The sequence below is a fragment of the Diabrotica virgifera genome, chromosome 6, assembly GCF_917563875.1.
Source record: "Diabrotica virgifera virgifera chromosome 6, PGI_DIABVI_V3a".
Lineage (NCBI taxonomy): Eukaryota > Metazoa > Arthropoda > Insecta > Coleoptera > Chrysomelidae > Diabrotica > Diabrotica virgifera.
Genome location: NC_065448.1, coordinates 81346327 through 81368724, shown reverse-complemented (window position 1 = coordinate 81368724; position 22398 = coordinate 81346327). Strand labels below are relative to the sequence as shown.

At 33.4% G+C, this 22398-nt stretch overlaps 2 protein-coding genes across 2 annotated transcripts in view; both read left to right on the top strand.

Moving 5' to 3' along the window:
* The window catches only part of LOC126886470 (uncharacterized protein K02A2.6-like), a 372383-nt gene extending 352877 nt beyond the window's left edge, over positions 1–19506 (top strand). The window contains exon 2 of the mRNA XM_050653423.1: positions 19375–19506. The gene's annotated coding sequence lies outside the window, so the exon portion shown is untranslated. The remainder of the gene's footprint in view (positions 1–19374) is intronic.
* LOC126886473 (uncharacterized protein K02A2.6-like) overlaps positions 1–21941 on the top strand; it is a 373574-nt gene extending 351633 nt beyond the window's left edge. The window contains exon 2 of the mRNA XM_050653429.1: positions 19838–21941. Coding sequence (XP_050509386.1) covers positions 19968–21935 — 1968 coding nt within the window. The 5' untranslated portion in view covers positions 19838–19967 and the 3' untranslated portion in view covers positions 21936–21941. The remainder of the gene's footprint in view (positions 1–19837) is intronic.
* The last annotated feature ends 457 nt before the right edge of the window (positions 21942–22398 follow it).

Here is a 22398-nt window from a genome sequence, read left to right as displayed (position 1 = left end):
CCATTTTTAAGTTTCATTTGCGGATATTCCAAAGTATATATTTCCATTATCGGGATATTTATTAAAAGCTGTAAAAATAACAATAACTATATCATTTAATTTCTTCTGGTTTGAGGATTACGAATAGACCTGGTTTAAACTAAAAATCATAAAGCTTAAAAAATTTCCGAAGAAAAAAATTTTCCATTTTGGTGGTCCTAAACTGTATTTGCAAAAGTATTATCTGTATTGTAATATATATCTAAAATGACTGTTTCTGACGTAAGAAAATCCCTCCATTCGAAATTTCATTTGCGGATTTTCCGTTTTCGAGATATAACCAAATAAAAAGTTGAGATTTCGAATAAATTTTAATTTTCTGGGTATAAAAAGCCGTAAAATTCCTAAATAACCATATCACCTAATTGCTCCTCTTTTGCGGATTATAAATAAACTGGCTTTAATTGAAAATAATAAAAATTGAAAATTTTATAAAGAAAAACGATATTAATGTCGGTTGTGGTTGCCTACACTGTAGGGGCAAAGGCAAAGGAATAGTAGTGATGTTTATTATAGTTACTTTCGAGGATTCGTTACAAATCGTTACTTTTGTATAAACCCTAATAGCACAAGGACGTCCAATGGACGTCCATTGGACGTCCTTCACGGACTTTGGGGACGTCCATTGGACGTCCGTTTTCGTCCGAGGAACGTCCTTTATACGTCCTATTTTGGTCCAAATGTCGCGCTACCGAACGTCCATTGGACGTCCATCTAAGGTCCGAGGGGACGTATATTGGACCTTAATCGGACGTAATTTGGACCTTGATCGGACGTCCTAGGGGACGTAAATTGGACCTTAATCGGACGTAAATTGGACCTTAATCAGACGTAAATTGGACCTTAATAGGACATAAATTGGACCTTAATCGGACGTAAATTGGACCTTAATCGGACGTAAATTGGACCTTAATAGGACGTAAATTGGACCTTAATGGGATGTAAATGGGACCTTAATCGGACGTAAATTGGACCTTAACCGGACGTAAATTGGACCTTAATAGGACGTAAATTGGACCTTAATCGGACGTAAATGGGACCTTAATCGGACGTAAATTGGACCTTAATCGGACGTAAATTGAACCTTAATCGGACGTAAATTGGACCTTAATAGGACGTAAATTGGACCTTAATCGGACGTAAATGGGACCCTAATCGGACGTAAATTGGACCTTAATCGGAAGTAAATTGGACCTTAACCGGATGTCCTAGGGGACGTGAATTGGACATTAACAGAACGTCCAATTTTGGTCCAAATGCCACGTTGCCAAACGTCCAATGGAGGTCCACTTAACATCCGAAGGGACGTTCGGTGGACGTCAATTGGGCCTTCATAGGACGTCCCAGTTTGGTCCAATGTCTTGCTGCCGAACATCCATCTAATGTCGTGGGAAATAAAAAATATATTTTTTAAGGAACTTATATTACATCTTATATTAAATTACAATTATTGGATATTACATTATTTACATTAAATTACAATACACTTCTCCAAGAAATTAACGCACCACCTTAAATATGGGGTATTTTTGATGTCTCGTATTTTCTAAACCTGTTGTTTCATCTAAGTGATTTTTTTATAATCTTATAGCCTAGGCTATAGGTTACCTCCTTAAGCTTGTCACGCACAGGGAGCTATGCTGTAATATATGTACATTATATCATATCGCTCTCTATAGTAATGAGTGAGCCTGCAGACAGGAAACAAATGGTTCCGTATGTACAGGCTCACTCATTACTATAGAGAGCGATGTGATATAATATATATTACAGTATAGCTCCCCGTGCATGACAAGCATAAGGAGGTACTTAACCTATAGCCTAGGGCCTAGGCTAGAATATTATAAAAAAATCACTTAGATGCAACAACAGGTTTAGGAAATTCGAGACATCAAAAATGCCCAATTTTTAAGGTGGTGCGTAATCGGCTGTATATACAGGGTGTAACAAAAATACAGGTCATAAATTAAATCACATATTCTGGGACCAAAAATAGTTCGAATGAACCTAACTTACCTTAGTACAAATATGCACATAAAAAAAGTTACAGCCCTTTGAAATTACAAAATGAAAATCGATTTTTTCGATTATATCGAAAACTATTAGCGATTTTTTATTGAAAATGGACATGTGGCAGTATTATGGCAGGAATATCTTAAACAAAAATTATGGTGAAATTTGTGCACCCCATAAAAATTTTATGGGGGTTTTGATCCCTTAGATCCTCCCAAACTTTTGTGTACGTTCCAATTCAATTTTATTATTGTGGTAGGTACCATTAGTTAAATTCAATATTTTTGTTTCTTAGTATTTTTCAGATAAGGCAGTTTTTATCGAGTTGCGACTTCTTTTTTAACATGTCTACAAAAAAATTTTATGGGGGTTTTGTTCCTTTAAACCCCCCAACTGTTTGTGTACGTTCCAATTAAACTATTACTGAGGTACCATTAGTTAAACAGAATGTTTTTAAAACTTTTTTGCCTCTTTGTATTTTTTCGATAAGGCACATTTTATCGAGATCTGGCTTCTTTTTTAATATGGTTCAAAATATACCTAAAAATGTAAAGCATAAATAAGTCTGCATATTATTACCAAGTCTCCATAATCGTACTTAACCATATACAAATATGTGGTGGATTTGACAAATATTCAAAATATTTCGATAAAAATTGACTTTTCGAAAAAACAATAAGAGGCAAAAAAGTTTTTAAAACGTTGTGTTTAAATGGTACTACAATAATAATTAAATTGAAACGTGCACAAAAGTTTGGGGGGGTTTAAAGGAACAAAACCCCCATAAAATTTTTATGGGGTGTCCAAATTTTACTATAGTTTTTTCGTAAGATAGTTGCAGCCAAAGGGCTGCAACTTTTCTTGTGTGCACATTTGTACTAAGGTAAGTTAGGTCCAATCAAACTATTTTTAGTCTACATACTGTATATATCTACATACTTCGTCTAATTTACTAACTGTTGTGCGTCATCCGCGTCGTAGTCTGTGAGGTCGCATGATACCAACACGACATATTTAGGCGGTAGGTGTGTTCTTTTTTAGAATCACTTTGCTGAGTACACTGGAAATACAGACTCTAGACATATTTTATTATATACGCGTAGAAATAATATTTGAAGATTTCTATTAATGTTAACCTAAAGAAATACACAATAATATGTTTCATTTAATTTGTATAAATGGATTATAAAGCAGATTTGTTCGGATCACACTGTAACTGTAATCCAACGAAGGTGACATTTTAGAATAAATTGGTAACATTTATTTGACAGTTGTGGTGATGACACTTCATATTTGTTTATATTCTTTACTATAAGTATCTGTTTTATTTATTATATTTACTGTCTTTATTATTTACTTTACTATAAAAAGATCCTCTACTATAAAAATATAAATTTCACCTAATTTTATAACGACTTGGAATAATCATCGTGGTATCTGACAACTTTTTTAGTTGTTATTGTAGACATACTTATACAAAGAAACCTACCGGCTTTTTGCCAAGAGTTCGGAGCCGTTTTTTAATTATTAACAATGCAGTGCAAAAACGCTTGCACTGCAAATCTTAAAAGATTATAACTTAATTCTTGTTCTCTATTTCTTAAGTTTTTACTTATTTACATTGAATATTAATTTGTTTTGTTGTATAATCCACGTTTACAATAATTATGTGATATATTTGATTTAAAATGGATTCAGGATCTTTTTATACTTTGGCAACTATGTCAACTTAGATCTCTGGCGTAGATAATGACGTGCAACAGTAAGTAAATTAGATGGACTGTAGGTTATATTTGGTTCTTGGGACATCAAAGTATATTTTTTAGACAGTCCCTGGATATAGTCACAGATGTGACATACCTCCGATTTGTTTTTTCATGAGTCTTGTAAGAGAGACTAAAAACTTTTTTTATAGTCACCTCCTGTTTTCATATATTTTTTGACATGTTTTGTAGTAAATTCAACTATCTATTTACTACAAAACATGTCAAAATTTACATGTGAAAGCAGATGATCCTAAAAATGGTTTTTCGTCTCCTACAAAATTCATGAAAAAGCAGATAGGAGAATTATTGTACATTACAATTCTCTGATGTTTGGGAAAAAGGGCTTAAGTCAGAATTGCACATCGATAATGTTTTGATGATTTCTACAGTACTGTAGTAGATTCTACTGTACATACAGTTTACATCTACAACAGTTTTTTTCTGGTCCAGAAATCATCAAAACATTATCAATGTGCAATTCTGACTTAAGTCCTTTTTTGCCAAACATAAAAAAACAATCTGGTCATAACTGACCAAGGAGCAATTTTAATTTAACCTAAATGACTACTGTTTCTTAAAATGAAGAGCTTACCCCATAGCGTCTCTTATCTAATCTAACAAGATCGTGCACTATTCTAACATACACAGGCACAGCACACAAGCACTATGCTCCGTTTTTCACTATCACCTATCACTCAAACTAGTTCAAAAGGCTTTGTCCTCTTCAATCTTCTAGTTTGCCCAGTAGTATCGAGGAGCTGGATTTCCTCGATAGTCTTGAACTTATGAAGTTGTTCAATTGCTCGTGTTGCTCGTGACTTCCTGCTATCTTCTTGATATTTGTTGATAAAGTAATAACTTATTATGCATGGACAATGTGGACTTTCTTCCAACTAGCCAATACACTTTTTATATCTCTCTTTTGCCTTTATCATAGCCACAAGGCTATACATTTCCTTCTTGTTTTTTTTTTGTAGACCACTTTCAGCTGATTCTAAAAAAAATTAAAATGAACGGTAATTTTTCTATTCTTTACAATTAAAAATCAAAAGATATATAGATACTATTTACAGGTAATAATATGCATGCATAAATGATTCGTTTCATAAAGAATAAAGAAAATTGAAAACGGATTTTATAATACTTACAAAATTGTTTAAACAAGAGATCCAGCCAGAGCCCAGAGCAAAAACTAGCACACAGTACAGCAAAAAAGCCACTAATTTCCATTTCCCACACCCCCTTATCGATGCATTTTTTTCCAATCAAAATTTTTACTAAATTTTTAGGTTATCGGTTATCTTATGAAAATGAAATTATATGAAATGTGATGACCAATGACCACGCGACGCTACATAGATATTCGCGCGGCAAATTTGAAAATGAACGCAAATTGAACAGTAAATGGCCTCTCTTAAAATCTTGTAATGGAAAATTTTACCCCTCCAGGAAGACATTGTACATAGAATATCTTGTGGTAACTTTCCACCCATAATTTAATCAGATAGATGTTCACGGAATAGAACGGTAGTACCTACATTCCTGGAATGTTTTGTGTTGTTAGGATTAAACTTTTATTTTATTTATTCTTGAATATTTCCTATTGTTAAACATTGTAACCAATAATTTACAAATAAGATTTTCTTTACATTACATAAAATCAAAAACATGTTTTGGATATTAAACTATAGTTTATAATTGTAATAATTGTATATACAATTTTGAATTAAGATTTAATCTTTTCGATTTAAACTACAGTAAAACCTGTGTTACCGGCCCCCTGCAAACACCGGCCACCTGTACTAACGGCCAGTTTAAAAATTCCCCAAACCAATTACAGTAAAACTTGTCAGTAACGGCCACTAAAAATGAAAACGCTATTGGCCGATATAGAAAGGTGACCGGTATTGCCAGTTTTTGTAGTCTAGATATAATTGGTTTGGGGAATTTTTAAACTGGCCGTTAGTACAGGTGGCCAGTAACACAAGTTTTACTGTATATCTAGACTACAAAAACTGGCAATAACGGCCACCTTTCTATATCGGCCAATAGTTCTTTTATTTTAGTGGCCGTTACTGACAGGTTTGACTGTATTTCATTAACGTAAAGTTAACGCCTAAGTTAATATTTTATTGAATTATTTTGCTATTTGATCCCGTTAATTGGTATAATGTGTCCAATATAATATATAAGCGTTCATAAAACGTCCGTATTTCGTCCAGTATGGACGTCCAAAGGACGTTCAACGTCGGACGTCCAAAGGACGTCCATATTTATTCCGTCCGAAGGACGTCCAACGTCGGACGTCCAAAGGACGTCCATATTTATTCCTTCCGAAGGACGTCCAACATGGGACGTCCAAAGGACGTCCGTTTATAGTCCATGGACGTAAGGACCAAAAATGGACCTATTTTGGACGTCCAAAGGACGTCGTGTGCTATTAGGGAAGTAATCATTTACAAAATAAAAATGTGTACCATTTTTATTCAGTTACGATGCGAAGGCAAAGCAATTTTACTTTTCAATTAGAATACGGAGTGCAATCCAGCTCTCTGAATCGAGATTTTCGATTCTTATAGGAATCTTATCGGAGAGAGCTTAGGCTGGTTCTCCATATCCTAACTGACCAGCACCGAGAGCTTTTCCCACACATTGCAACTGAAACAAATAGGGTAGGTGACTAACGTCATCTGGCAATTGAAAGATGAAGTTTTTCAATCCTAATAGCAACATTAATAATATTGAAAAACATTAAAAATATTACTAAAAGATTTTTAAATTGAAAACTTATTGGTCCACTTCCCTGGTGACACCTCCAAGGCTTCTACAATATGCAAGCCAAATGGATGCTGCAGTGAAGACAAAGGGAAGGAATTCTACACTATGCAATTCACATCCCCGTCTGCAGCTTAATAAAGTTCCAACGGAAAATGCACCTAGTTACTCTACGGAGTAATACGACTATAATGTAAAAATGTATACCATTTTCATTCAGTTGCAATGCGAAGGCAAAACAATCTTACTTTTCAATTAGAATACGGAGTGCAATCCAGCTCTCTGAATTGCGATTTTCGATTCTTATTTGAATCTCATCGGAGAGAGCGTAGGCTTGTTCTCCATATCCTAACTGACCAGCACCGAGAGCTTTTCCCACACATTGCAACTGAAACAAATAGGGTAGGTGACTAGCGTCATCTGGCAATTGAAAGATGAAGTTTTTCAATCCTAATAGCAACATTAATAATATTGAAAATATTAAAAATATTACTAAAAGATTTTTAAATTGAAAAACTTATTGGTACATTTTCCTGGTGACACCTCCATCCATCCATCCATCCAATGGCACTACAGCCCAAATTGAGCCTTGGCCTCCTTCAACAAGCTTCTCCAATCATTTCGATTTACCGCTGTTCTTTTCCATGAACGCGTTCCCAGGAAGTTCCTGGCATCCTCATCGACTTCGTCTTCCCATCTCTTTTTAGGTCTTCCAACAGGTTTTTTCCCCTGCATTCTTGCATTTAGAAATTTTTTGGGGATTCAATTCTCATGCATGCGGACCACGTGCCCTGCCCACCGTAATCTCTGCAGTTTAGTGTATTGTGCTAGAGTTGGTTCGCTATATTGCTCGTATATTTCTCTATTATACCTAATTCGCAAGTTGTTATTTTCACTTATTGGGCCCAGTATCCTACGGTATATTTTCCTTCAAACACATCTAATGCATTGGCAGATTTCTGTGTCACCACCCATGTTTCGCAGCCATAACTTACTATGGGCCTGATTATTCTTTTATATACCCGGAGTTTTGTTTTCCGGTGTACGTCTCGCGATTTGAGTATGTGACCCATCGCGAAATAGGCTTTATTTGCCAGCACAAGCCTTCTATTTATTTCCGGTTCTTCTTCATTGCTTGCAACCAGATCCATTCCTAGGTACGTGAATCTATTCACATGTTGTATATCGTCAATAAAGTGTTGTTGCGCCGGTCTATTTGATCTGGTTTGTATGAGTAGTTTTGTTTTATTTGTATTTATTGCTAGCCCTACTGCTTCTGCACTCTGTTTCAACTCAACGTAGGTTTCTTCCGCTGCATTTATTGTTCTGCTCATTATGTTTATATCATCTGCGTATGCTGCTAATTGGGTAGATTTGTTTGTAAGTATGTTATTTCCTCTCACCGTCAACCGTCTAATTACATATTCAAGAACAAGATTAAAAAGCATTGGAGCCAGTCCGTCGCCTTGTTTCAGTCCTTGCGTTATCGTAAACGCATCAGTGATCTGTCCTTGAATACATAAAATGTGCTTCTGTTTCTGTCATTGTCATTTGCACTAGTCGTATTAATTTTGATGGTATGCTAAATTCTTCCAATATATTAGGTAGAATTGTTCTATCTATTGAATCATAGGCTTCTTTAAAATCTACAAAGAGATTGTAAACGTCCATGTCATATTCCCATGCTTTGGCTAGTATTTGTTTAACTGTAAATAGTTGGTCAATGGTAGATCTATTTTGCGTAAACCCTGCTTGATATTCCCCGATGATTTTTTCTGTGAGAGGTTGAAGTCTTCGATTAAGGATGTTTGTGAATATTTTGTATCCCGAACAAAGTAAAGAGATGCCTCTATAATTCTGACACAACAGTTTGTCTCCTTTTTTATGAATAGGGCAGATTATACTTTTCTTCCATTGTTGGGGGATTTCTTCTTCTATCCATATCTCTCGTATTAGCTGGTACATCTGTTGTGTCAAATTCCTTCCTCCTTGCTTGAGTAGTTCTGCCGGTATTTTATGTATTCCTGGTGTTTTATGGCTTTTTTGTATGTGGATTGCCGTTTGGACCTCCTCTAGCTTTGGGGGTCTAGTTAATTCATTTTCTTCTCCATCTTCCCCCAGTTCTTGTTGTTGTACCTCCTGCCATGTCTGCTGCTGCCTCTGTTGTTGTAATGGTGGTTATGCCCCTTTGTTTAATACTTCCTTAAAATATGTCATCCAGGTTATCTTAATTTCGTCCATATCGCTAATGATTTCACCCTTCTTATTTTTGCAGAGGCTAGTCTTCGGTTTGTATCCCTGTCTTAAATGTTTGATAAGTTGGTATGAACTACGTGTTTCATCGTTTCCTTAAACTCCCTTTCTATATTTAGTATCCGTTGGTTTTCGTACTTTCTCTTTTTCTGCCTGCACAGTTTATCTGCTCTTCGTCTTTTGTTCTCAAATTCTGTTTTTCTCTCTCTAGTACGTCTGAGTATGTAATTCTTATGTACTTTATTTCTTTCCTGTATAGCTTGTTTGCATTCTTCATCGAACTATGTTTCTTCTCTCCGTTGTGTCTTTGTTCCTAGGACTTCTTTCGCTGTGTTTAGTATGATACTGCTTATGGTGTTCCATTGATTTTCTATTGTGGAGTCTGCTCTGTTTTCTTCTAGTAATTTTTCATCCACTGTTCTCTCAAATCTTTCTTATACCTCAGGGACTTTTAGGTTATCTAAGGTTAGTTTTTCTTGTTTTGGATATTTTTCCTTTACCTTTCGACTGATTTTGCATCTAAACCGTGTCTGTACTAGTAGATGGTCTGAGTCACAGCTTGCGCCACGTCTGCTTTTTACATCTAATATACTCGTCGCCATTCTTTTTTCAGTCAGTATATGGTCTATTTGATTTATTGTGTTTCCCTATGTTTCCCTATTACCCCTATGTACTCTTCTTCTTTTCCGATCTTGGCGTTTGTGTCGCCTATCACCATTTTAATGTCGTTTCTTGGTATTGATTCATAGATTCGTTCTAGATCTTGATAAAATGCTACCTTAGTGTCTTCTTCCTGTTCATTTGTGGGACAGTGCACATTTATAAGAGTTATGTTAAAGAAATGCGTTTTTATCCTAAGCTTGCAGATTCTTTCATTGATGGCTTGAAAATCTGTTATCAGGTGCTTCATTTTATTATCTACGATAAAGGCTACTCCAAATTCTTTATTTCCTTCATCTTTACCGCTATACAGTATAGTGTGTGTTTTAGTGTCCCGGCTACGTTTTCCCAACCATTTAGTTTCTTGTACTGCAGTGATTCCTATTTTATATCTTTTCAGTTCGTGTAGAAGGATCCTCTGTGCTCCTGGTCTATTTAGCGTTCTGACATTCCATGTTCCCAGCATAAATTCCATATTCCGTTGCCAAAGTCGTCGTCTTGATATCCGTCCATTCCGAGGTCTATCTGAAGATTTCGTAGTAGTACTTTTTTACAAGAATAGGTTACTGGCCTATCGCCCAACCCTCTTTTCGGAGGACCATTTCTCCCTTCCTCGTCAGCCCTTACCCTACTTTCTACTGGGGTTAGTTACCCAATCTCCGGTAAGGTTGCTCAGGTTCTCCAGGGTTCACCCGTCGGTGACACCTCCAAGGCTTCTACAATTTGCAAGCCAAATGGATGCTGCAGTGAAGACAAAGGGAAGAAATTCTACACTATGCAATTCACATCCCCGTCTGCAGCTTGGTAAAGTTCCAAAGGAAAATGCACCTAGTTACTCTACGGAGTAATACGACTACAAAATAAAAATGTATACCATTTTTATTTAGTTGCAATGCGAAGGCAAAACAGTCTTACTTTTCTTACTTCATCTTTCAATTGCCAGATGACGCTAGTCACCTACCCTATTTGTTTCAGTTGCAATGTATGGGAAAGCTCTCGGTGCTGGTCAGTTAGGATATGGATAACAAGCCTACGCTCTCTCCGATGATATTCCAATAAGAATCGAAACTCGCGATTCAGAGAGCTTGATTGCACTCCGTATTCTAATTGAAAAGTAAGATTGTTTTGCCTTCGCATTGCAACTAAAAATGGTATACATTTTTATTTAATACGCTCTGAGCTTCGCTGGTGTCGCTCCTAGCGGATTACTAATGCAACTTTTACCGGTAATTTTTAAATTTATTATTTAATTGTTATCGCTTAATTCTTACAACACAAAAAAGTAATTAAATTGTAATCGACTTTTTAAAGATTTTGCTAACCATTTTAACGTTCTATTAATGAAATATTAATTTCTTACTTCGGATACTTTCACAATTATCGTGTAGATAGCGCTTAGATTAATTTATAATTACATATTACAAAATATTAAAAAAACTTAAAATTCAGTATTTAAAACGTAAGTAGGTATATTTAAGGTAAAAATATACACCAGAGCTTTGACCAACTAATATTATTTCCTATTATGCCCAGTATTATAAAACATTTAACTTATCAAGTAAAATTTAGTTTGAAAGTAAAACAATTAATTCTACAGATTTGCGTATTATAAACGCAAAGTAAATTATCTCTAGTAGTAAATCTGCGAAATAACCTATTCTTTAGTTTTCTACCAAGTAAATTTTATTTAACAAGTAAATTTGACACTAATGACAGTTTCAATGTATTTTGGGCTGCTGTGAAAATATAAGTAATACCTAAGGTTAAGTTTTAGATTATAACCATTTTCTGTTTGCAACTACGTAGTTGAATATTTAGAAATGTACTTCTTCAGTAATAAACTAAAAACTATTAATTTTTTTTATTTTAATAACTAATTTACAATAAAATAAAATAAAATTAGGCAAACGGGTATTACATTTTTAAATTCTTGAACTCATCCCCATATTGATGTTTCAGTTGTAGAATCTTTTCTTTAACTGCCAACTCTAGTTTCTGTTTTTCTAATTTTAAAATGTCTCTACTTAACTCTTCCTTTTCTTTTCGAACTTTAAGAATTTTTAAAATCTTCTTTCTTCTTCACACTTATTGTTTTTGTGATGTGGGACTCCCGATGGATAATTAGGTCTTTTACACTTTTCCGGTAGTTTAACATGTTCATTTCCAGTGCATTGTTCAAGACTACCGTTGATCCTGTACTTTTTCAGCAACTTGTGCAACTCAACCTTCATTACGAAGAAGTTCATCAAATGGAGCGGTGCTATCATAAATATTAACTATTGGCTGCGTTCCAGTAGTACTCGCCACAGATAAATATTTCTCCCCAATGGAATCCGTCGCTTGAAATTTATTTGAACCACCACCGGTTTTGTAAATTTCCACTTTTTGATTGGCCTTATCTTTTTTGGCTATTTTTAATGCTATCATAAAGAAGTCTTAACTGGCCTGCATTTCTTATTCCACTTTGTGCCGTTGCATTAAACTCCTCGGTGATAACCTCCCATACTTCGTTCTTCAATTTTACACTTGTGCCATCCGTTTGTTTATTGTCAATTACATTAAAGTATTGTTTTACGATTTCTAAAATGTTTTCTTTCTCCTGCTCTGTGTACTTTTTTCCTCGCTCTCGTTTCTTTTCAGCCTTATCCATTTTTTGATAATAATTTATATATGTTTTTCTAATTTAAAAAACATATGTTGACACTTCAGGAGGGCCCAAAAATAAAATTAACCGAATTTATATAATCTTTGTCTTACTTCTTATACATATTTTGTACACCGCCATCTGTAATTATACTAAGAAACTACAAACAGTTTTCAATAAATATTTTATTCATCAGTTAGTTATTTACTTGGTAGTTTTGCTTTATAATACCGAATTTAATTAACTTGTCGATTTAGTAGCAAAGTAAATTTAACCCACAGATACTTATTTGATGATTTATTTGTTGTTTATAATACCGGCCATTAATGTTTTTAATTTCAATGTTTTAAATTAATCACTTTGACATTTATGTCAAATTTCTGGTAAAGGTTTACATACTTGTCACTACTGGCGCTCGCGACTTTTTAATTATCCCCTCTACCTACGAGCTCACAGCGTATAGTCGTATTACTCCGTAGAGTAACTAGGTGCATTTTCCGTTAGAACTTTATACCAAGCTGCAGACGGGGATGTGAATTGCATAGTGTAGAATTCATTCCCTTTGTCTTCACTGCAGCATCCATTTGGCTTGCAAATTGTAGAAGTATTGGAGGTGTCACCAGGAAAATGTACCAATAAGTTTTTCAATTTAAAAATCTTTTAGTAATATTTTTAATATTTTCAATATTATTAATGTTGCTATTAGGATTGAAAAACTTCATCTTTCAATTGCCAGAAGTCCCCTACCCTATATGTTTTAGTTGCAATGTGTGGGAAAAGCTCTCGGTAGCTGGATTGCACTCCGTATTCTAATTGAAAAGTAAGATTGTTTTGCCTTCGCATTGTAACTGAATAAAAATGGTATACATTTTTATTTTGTAAATGATTATTTTATACAAAAGTAACGATTTGTAACGAATCCTCGAAAGTAACTATAATCAACATCACTACTAGTCCTTTGCCTTTGCCCCTACAGTGTAGGCAACCACAACCGACATAAGGTTTGTTCCAACACGACCAAGAACCGTCAGATTACCGTTTCGTTACTAGATAATTAACGTTCTATGGGTTCCATGGGACCGAAATAATACGTTCCATGGTACTGCGCAGGACGGTGATCGTTACATGTACGGTTCTCAGTCGTGTTGGAACAAACCTATTAATATCGTTTTTCTTTATAAAATTTTCAATTTTTATTATTTTCAATTAAAGCCAGTTTATTTATAATCCGCAAACGAGGAGCAATTAGGTGATATGGTTATTTAGCAATTTTACGGCTTTTTATACCCAGAAAATGAAAATTTATTTGAAATCTCAACTTTTTATTTGGTTATATCTCGAAAACGGAAAATCCGCAAATGAAATTTCGAATGGAGGGGTTATCCTCAAATCAGGAGTAATTATTTTAGATATGGTGGATAATACTTTTGCTAATACAGTTTAGGCCCACCAAAATGGAAATCTTTTTTCTTCGGAAAATTCTTAATATTTATGATTTTTAGTTAAAAGTTAAAAATTTTAGTTTAGTAAAAAGGTATATTCATATTCATAATCCTCAAACGAGGAGGAATTAAAAGATATGATTATTTAGTGGTTTTATAGCTTTTGATATTTACAAAAAGGAAATAAACACTTTGGTGCGGCGCCGAAAATTTTTATTTTTTATAACTCTAAAACGGAAAATCCGCAAATGAAATTTCGAATGGAGGGATTTTCTTACGTCAGAAGCAATTATTTTAGATATACATTACAATACAGATAATACTTTTGCAAATACAGTGTAGGACCACCAAAATGGAAAATTTTTTTCTTCGGAAAATTTTTAAGCTTTATGATTTTTAGTTTAAACCAGGTCTATTCGTAATCCTCAAACCAGAAGAAATTAAATGATATAGTTATTGTTATTTTTACAGCTTTTAATAAATATCCCGATAATGGAAATATATACTTTGGCGCTATCCCGAGAAATTTCGTTTTGATATAATTTAAAAACGGAATATCCGCAAATGAAATTTCAAAGGAGGGATTACCTTTAAGTCAGGAGGAGTTATTTTGACTATGGTACATACTACTTTTAGCCTTACAGTTTAGGTTTACCAAAAGTGAAAATTATTCTGGATTCCTTTGCCCCTACAGTATAGGCAACCAACATTAAAATCGTTTTTCCTTTATAACATTTTCAATTTTCACAATTTTCAATTAAAACCAGTTTATTCATAATCCGCAAACGAGGTGCAATTTTTTGATATGGTTATTTAGTGACTTTACGGCATTTTATACCCTGAAAATCGACATTTATTTTTAGCGCTGCGCCGAAATCTCCACTTTTGATTTGCTTATATCTCGTAAACGGAAACTCCGCAAATGAAATTTTGAATGGTGCAATTATCCGCAAACGAGGTGCAATTTTTTGAGCTATGGTAGAAGTCAAAATTACGACTTTGAAAAAACCGTTTCGCTAACTTTATGACGCTGTTTTCATGGCACTTGGAACTTGGAACGCGCCTAAAAAGTCCTACAATATTTTGAGGTTAAGATTATTATTTACTAACTATTACCCAAGGTTGCCAAGTCTGGTGAAAATTCACCAGATTTGGTGATTTTGTAACCCATTTGGTGATATGGTGAAAACTTTTTTAAAAAGCTTAATATCTGGTGATTTTTTGAACTTATCTACATATTATAAATTTATTTTTTAAATTTAAAAAGTACGATTATATTATTTAATATTTTTGTTAATAGTTTGTTATTCGTTAAGAATTGCCTAATGTTCATATCATACAAAAGTCTAATTTGTAATATAAAATGATCCGGCTCTGTGGTGGTGTTCAACCCGGGATTTCCCGACGTTTACGCTATTCTTGCACTGAACTTCTAATAATTTATGTCTTGGTTTTATAAACAAACCAGTTCATATCAATTTTCAATTTATCAGTTTTATCTTTCTTGTGTCGGCTGTAGAGTTTTAAGTGCTTACTGTTTTTCATATCTGTAGTTTTGTCACGTTTTGTGTTGGTTTGATGATCATCTAAAATCGCAAAGGAAGGTATATTTACTAACTATTTTTTCAGTAGCATTAGCAAAAATTATTAGGTGTTTCAACAAAAAGATTTTTTGAAACAAAGGTGGTCTGTCAGGCCAAGTTTACGACATAAAAGTTAAGTTTTAAATAATCTACATTGTCGAGAGTTTCAGTACCTTTCATAAAAATAAAAATGAACACCTACATTTTACATTATATTTTACAAAAAAAAATCATTTTATTTTTTTCAAAAAAAAATTTCGTTTCAAAGAACTTCTTAATTTTTCTTATGCAAACAACTTATTGCTATTTATAAGTAACAAACCATTGTAATAATTTTTATTCTAATTGTTTCATTAGGTTTGTTTCAACCCTTCACATTACCGTTCTGGAATGGTTAGGCGTATGCGCATGTGCAATAACGTATAATTATGCGCAGTAACACATTTTTCGTTACTGCGCAGACTCATAACAATCTGGTGATTTTTAGCAAAATCTGGCAACTTTGGAAGCGATTGTCTGGTGATTTTTAGCTTTTTGAACTGGCAATCTTGCTATTACCTACTATGTATTATTTTAAACCAGTTTTGCTAAAATAGGAATATATATAATGGAATATATTAAAGATTTCTCTTTGTTATACATATTGTCATAATATTGTATTATTTCTTGTAATTTTAGATCAACTCGACAAATATGTAATTGCACACAACAAAACATTCAAGTGTATTGCATTTTGTAACAGATGTCTCAAAACTAAAAAGGTTCTCTAAATATTAGAATTTAAAAAGCATGTCACTAAGTTTCATCCTAGGTAAGGAAAAAACTTCTATTTAGTGCTTCTTGGCTATTATTGTATACAGAAAGATAGGGGATATTATTTTGTTTCAAAAAGTTTTCACATTTACAAAATCTTAGTAAACATAAAAAAATTCATAAAAAAAGACATTGATATTGGAAAAAGGAATGGAAACTGTAAGTGCAGTTTTTGTAACGAAAGTTCTGTAAAATCCAATTTAATTCTTCATTTTGAAGAATATCATGCTAATAAAATAGAACGACAAGATCTTCACTTTTCTAGTGAACTAGAATTTCAAAAATGGAAAACTGACTTTAAAAAAAATAAGAATTGTCTTTATATATGTCACGTACTGTCATCCATACATGGCTGCAGAGCGCATTAACAAACAGAGTTATATTTGTAATCGTTCAGGCTTTTATGTGAAAAAATGTAGGGATATTCAGTATGTCGCACCTTTAATAAAAAAGAAATAACTCAAAAAACACAGTTTGTGGGAATTTGCAGTCAAAGTTTTTAAGTTTTGCACAGTACAGGTTAAAAATTAATTTCACAAAAATCATACGGGTTAGAGGAATTCTAAAGGTTGGTGTGGAGAATTTAATTAGTAAGCTCTTAGATTTTAGTAAATGCTAATCCTCTCGTCTATTGTTAAGAGTAAACAGTAGCGATCAACAGGTAGCAATAAAAATATAACTTCGGGAGATAGTATCATAAACTTTGGCAACATTGGTAATCTTTGACATTATGTAAGATTAATATTATTGACAATTTAACTCATAGGCGCGCTAAATGGAAGTAACCGAAACAATTTTGTTATTAGTAAATAAATATTTATAAAAATAAACCCAAATGGGTGAAAATTTTATGTTAACATAGGTATTTGTACGAAAAAATAATAATAAATAATAATTTCATTGTGAAGCGAAACGAGAGCAGTATTATTTTATTTAGTTCATAGAGCGCCAAAGGCACTCTAGAACACCCTTTAACCCTTCTTAGGGTCCCATCAGAGGTGCATATTTCATTCTCTTTGAACTACTAAAATTCGGGCTACCGTTATCGGTTCACAACGAAATGATGGCATGAATGCCGTGGCGGTATCTGCTAAAGACGAACGAAAGTTTTACTTCTAATATTAACAATATCAAAAATAAAATAAAACTTAGAACTAGTCTTCTGGTTAAACCAATCGTGGCTTGTGGCTTCTAAAATTTGCAAGCCAACGAATTGCCGGAGCTAAGAAGGCCGAGGGAAATCTACCAGGTTAAGTCGTACTTCATGGAATGATTATTTATTATTTTGATTAGTTCTACTCGTAATCTGAGTATTCTGAACTAAGCTTTGTTGGAATTTTACCGTGCTGGACAGGCGGGAAGTGAGATGCAGCCTGATAGATCTTCCTCGGCATTGTTAGCTCCTGCACTTTTTATAAAAATACACTTTCTTCAATTTTTTTATCCGATGCCTAGATTTTGTGTCATTTTGGAACTACTAATGAAATAAAAAATTTTAGTAGTTCCAAAATTACACAAAATCTAGGCATCGGATAAAAAAGTTTATTTGAAGAAATTGTATTTTTTTGTTCTTCTTAATGGCGGTACAGGCTCGTTTTTTTAATATTGTATTTAATTACAGAGTAATTTCCACATATTAATATATTTTTCAAATTGGGCCCTGTACCGCCATTCTTTATTTTATTACGAATACGTGTGCCAAATATCTCGAAAAAATATTCAAAATTACAGCCGCAATCTTGGAACACGTTTTTGCTACCTGTTGATCGCCACTGTATCACCTTTAGCAAAAATAAATTTTTTCGGGTTCAAAAATTGCAATTTTTCGATTTTATGTTCAACCGCGTTTATCTCGAAAACTATGCATCCTACGAAAAAACTTGTCAGAACAGTTTTTGCTTAGAATGACCCAAAAAATACAAAAAAAAAATGTTTTGTTTTGCGAGAAATCGCTGTTATGTAATTCCTCAAGTTCTTTGTTTATAACAATCTTATCGACATCCGGATCAACTGTTACCCAACAAATTCGTGTTCTACGGGTCAAGATACATAAAAAAATCTTGGGTAAGACCATCTGAATAAAGGAGGCCGTTGTACCCCCTTGGCGACAGGACTATGAATATCTACCTAAAAAAAATTGGCATTTGTACTGTAGTCAGGATTTCTGTACCTAAACATAGATTTATTACGAATTTCATTTTCATGGGAAACAACTTTTCACACTTTTTTTATGTATGACAACAGTAGATTACTTCTCATAGGTACTTACATTGTTAAAATTTGTGGTGGCTCCAATTTCGATGTTCTCATAATTTTGGCACGGCTTTTAATGGACTTTTTCTTGGAATTATTCGCTTTATTTGTCGTTTGATTAACTTTTCCCATTTCGTTAAACTATTGATAATATGTTAAAAATAAAATATCCTCCTAAATCTTTATACTCGCATTAGAATTCGAAATGGTTTTACGTAAAATATACTTACCTACCTACATAGAACTGAACTAAAACACAATTAACAACAATCTATTATTTCAAACAGGCCAACAACTTATACAACAACAACAAAAATATAATAAATAACTATCAATAAACACTATTTTCCTATGAAACAACTATAACGAATTCTTAAATTAACACACTACTGCACTGGACTGATATCAATAAAGATGACAGAACAAATTAGAGAAAATCTGACGCAGGTTTGTCAAAATGACACTGATAATTTCTCTATGTTGCCTAATTAGTTATTTAGTTATAATATGTTCGATTTCTTGTTAGAAATAAAAAATTTTAGTAGTTCCAAGATTACACAAAATCTAGGCATGACATAAAAAAGTTTATTTGAAGAAAGTTTATTATTTTTTTCTTCTTGATGGCGGTACAGGCTCCTTTTTTAAATATTTTATTTAGTTATAGAGTAATTTCCACGTACTAACATATTTCTAAAATTGGGCTCTGTACCGCCATTCTTTATTATATTACGAATATGTGTGTCAAATATCTCGACAAAATATTCAAAATTAGAGCCGCAATATTGGAACGCGTTTGCTGCTACCTGTTGCTCGCTACTGTAGCCTCTTAAGGGTGCAAATGTGTTGTTCTTTTGATAGTTTATAGTTATTTCACTTTATGATTAAACATATATTCTGCGCCGATGAAATAATTCTACATGATGCTCTTTTATTGCTAAATGAACTGTCATGTAAAATAAACAATTAGGTTTGTTGCAGTTTTGATGTTGTTTAATATATATAGCTGTGTAACAGCGTAGCAAGGGGCTGCGTGCTAGACATGACATGGCTAACTTCAAGCCAGTCAACATGGTTGTCACTTGTATGATTTATTGTATGTAAGATGTTTAGTAAGTTTTATAAAAATATATAAGTTTACTCAATACTATGATTGTTTGACTTATAACCCATTAAATAAAGTAGTTTAAACATGGCGCAGTCAAACAGCTAGTTGGGTTACAGTTTACAGTCGAAAAGCTAAATTTATAGCAACTTGTACACGAGGTACCATACATAACCTACAATGGCAGTGATGGGAATAAATGTAAAATTACCACCAGATTTTGACCTGCAGGATCAAAATGCTGCAAGCGAATGGAAGTTCTGGAAGACTAGTTTCGAAGATTATTTACTAGCAACGGGACAAGACCAGTCAGCAGATAAAATGAAAATGTCAATTTTAAGAAATATAATTGGGGCTGAGTCTGCCAAAATTATGTCCACATTCGAGATCCCAGAAGCCGAAAATAACAAGTATGACTTGATGATATCACTAATCGATAAGTATGTTAATCCAAGGATGAATGAATCATTTGAAAGATACAATTTTATCATGAGGGTCCAGAAAGAAGGAGAGTCGTTTGAGCAGTTTCTTACTAGTTGTAGACATTTGATTCGAACATGTAATTATAATGAAATTGATCCAGAACAAACAGCCGAAGATAAAGCTCTGAGAGACAAAATATTAATGGGCATCAGAGATCCAGTTACTAGAGAAGCTCTATTGAGAGTGGACAAACTTACCCTACAAAAAGCCATCGAATTTTGTAGAACTAGTGAACAAAGTAAGAACCAAAATTTGAAATTTCATACCGAAAGAAAAGATGTAGACATAGGAGAAGTTCGTAAAGATAGGTACCAGGGCCATAGAAATTATAATAACTCTAGAAGTAAAGCGAATACCAATGAAAAATTCAAGTGTAAAAGATGTCAATCAACTCATGGGGCCAGAGAATGTCCAGCGTATGGAAAGAAATGTAAGAAATGTGGGCTTTTAAACCATTTTGCAAAGTCGTGTAGAGTGAAGAATATTGATGTCATAGATGAAGATAGCAGTGATGGATCAGCTGATAGTTTTGTAGGAAATGTCAATAAAGTATACCAAAATGTAAGTAGTCAAAATATTTGGGATGAAATTATAAAAATTGAAAACAAGAGAATTAAAGTAAAACTTGACACAGGTGCAGATGTAAGTATAATTCCATTAAAAATTTTTAAGAAAATTGATAAACAATTTAAAATTAGGGATAATCATTATGTACTGAAAGGGTTTGAGGGTACTCAGGCTAAAACAATGGGTGTCGTAAATTTATTTTGTAAACATAAAAATAAGTATGTTTACGAGGATTTTACAATTATTAATGGGGCAACTCGAGTTCTTTTAAGTGGTAAATTATGTATTGATTTGGGGTTAGTTAAACGAATCAACAATATTGAGAGTTGTGGTACTTTAGAATTAGCAGAAAGGGATAAATTTATAAACCTTAACCCTGAAGTTTTTAGAGGTCATGGTAAATTTTGTGGTAAACATAGGATCACTACAGTAGACAATTTTGAGCCAGTAAGTTACCCACCTGTAAATGTACCTGTCGCAATTAGAGATAATTTAAAAAATGAATTAGATAGGTTGACAAAAAGAGGGGCAATTGTCAAAGTTAACGAAATTGACCCCAGAGCAAGCATAAACCGCATTGTTATTGTGGAAAAGCAAAATGGTAAGTTACGTTTATGCTTAGACCCATTAGATCTAAACAAACAAATAGTCCGCAAACCAAGAGTAGTACATAAATTGGAAGATGTTTGTGCACAAATGATAGGTAAAAAGATATTTTCTGTATTTGATCTCTCTGAAGGGTATCATCATTTAGAACTTGACGAGACATCATCATGGAAATGCTGTTTTGCAACTTCTTATGGAATTTTCAGATATAAAGTATTGCCATATGGATTATCAAATTCCCAAGATCTGTTTCAAGAAGTAGTAGAAGATAAATTTAAAGGTATAGAGAATTTATTGATTTGTCATGATGATATGATTGTTATGGGAACAACAAAAGAAGAACATGATACAACTGTTAAAAAAGTGTTAGAAAGGGCTAAAGAAGTAGGAGCAAAGTTTAATGGGGACAAATTTCAATATTGTCAAGAAGAGGTCAGATTTATGGGTCAAGTTTTTTCACATAAAGGGATGCAAATAGATCCTGACAGAGTGGAATCACTTTGTAAACTTGAAAAACCAAATAGTAAAGTAGAATTACAAAGAATTTTGGGCGCATTTAATTACGTTAGACGGTACATTCCGAACATGACTGAACATATTCAACCTCTTTGTCAATTACTTAAAAATAATGTAGAATGGGTGTGGCTCCCGTCACATCAAAAATGTTTTGATAATTTAAAGAACATAATTTGTAAATCACCAGCGTTAGTCCCTTATGATCCTAATCAAAAAATTATTTTACAATGTGATGCATCTAAAAATGGTTTAGGTGTTTGTATTAGTGATGTAACGAATATTCGTATTCGCATTCGCATTCGCGAATATTCGCATGTTTTTGCATATTCGCATTCGCATCCGCATTCGCGAAATTTGTGCGAATGTTTTGCGAATATGAAAACCAGAAAAAAAAATAATTTTAAGATAATATTAGGTTAATAAAATCAAAATCTATCCACTTCTCATCATTTTTTATTAAGAAAAGGTAACTTAACCTCAAACATGCAGCTACTCTCAAATGGAAATATGCAGGACACAACAGCAGACAAAGAGACACAAGGTGGAATGAAGCGATAACTCACTGGATACCTTGCGACTACAAAAGAGAAAGGGGCAGACCACAGACGAGATGGTCGAATGACCTAAAAAGATACGCAGGGACCAGATCAATAGCATTAGCACTGAACCAAGAAGAGTGGAAAAATAAGAGGGAGGCATACGTTCAACTTTGGACAAATGAAGGGCAATAGATAGATAATAGATAGAAGTTAACCTTGTATCCTAATCACATGATCAGCCTTCACTTTTTTTTATTATTTGGTATTATGTAATAAAGCTTAAGATTCAGATTGATTTACACTAAATATCAATTAACTTTTCATTATAAATTTAGGAAACATTA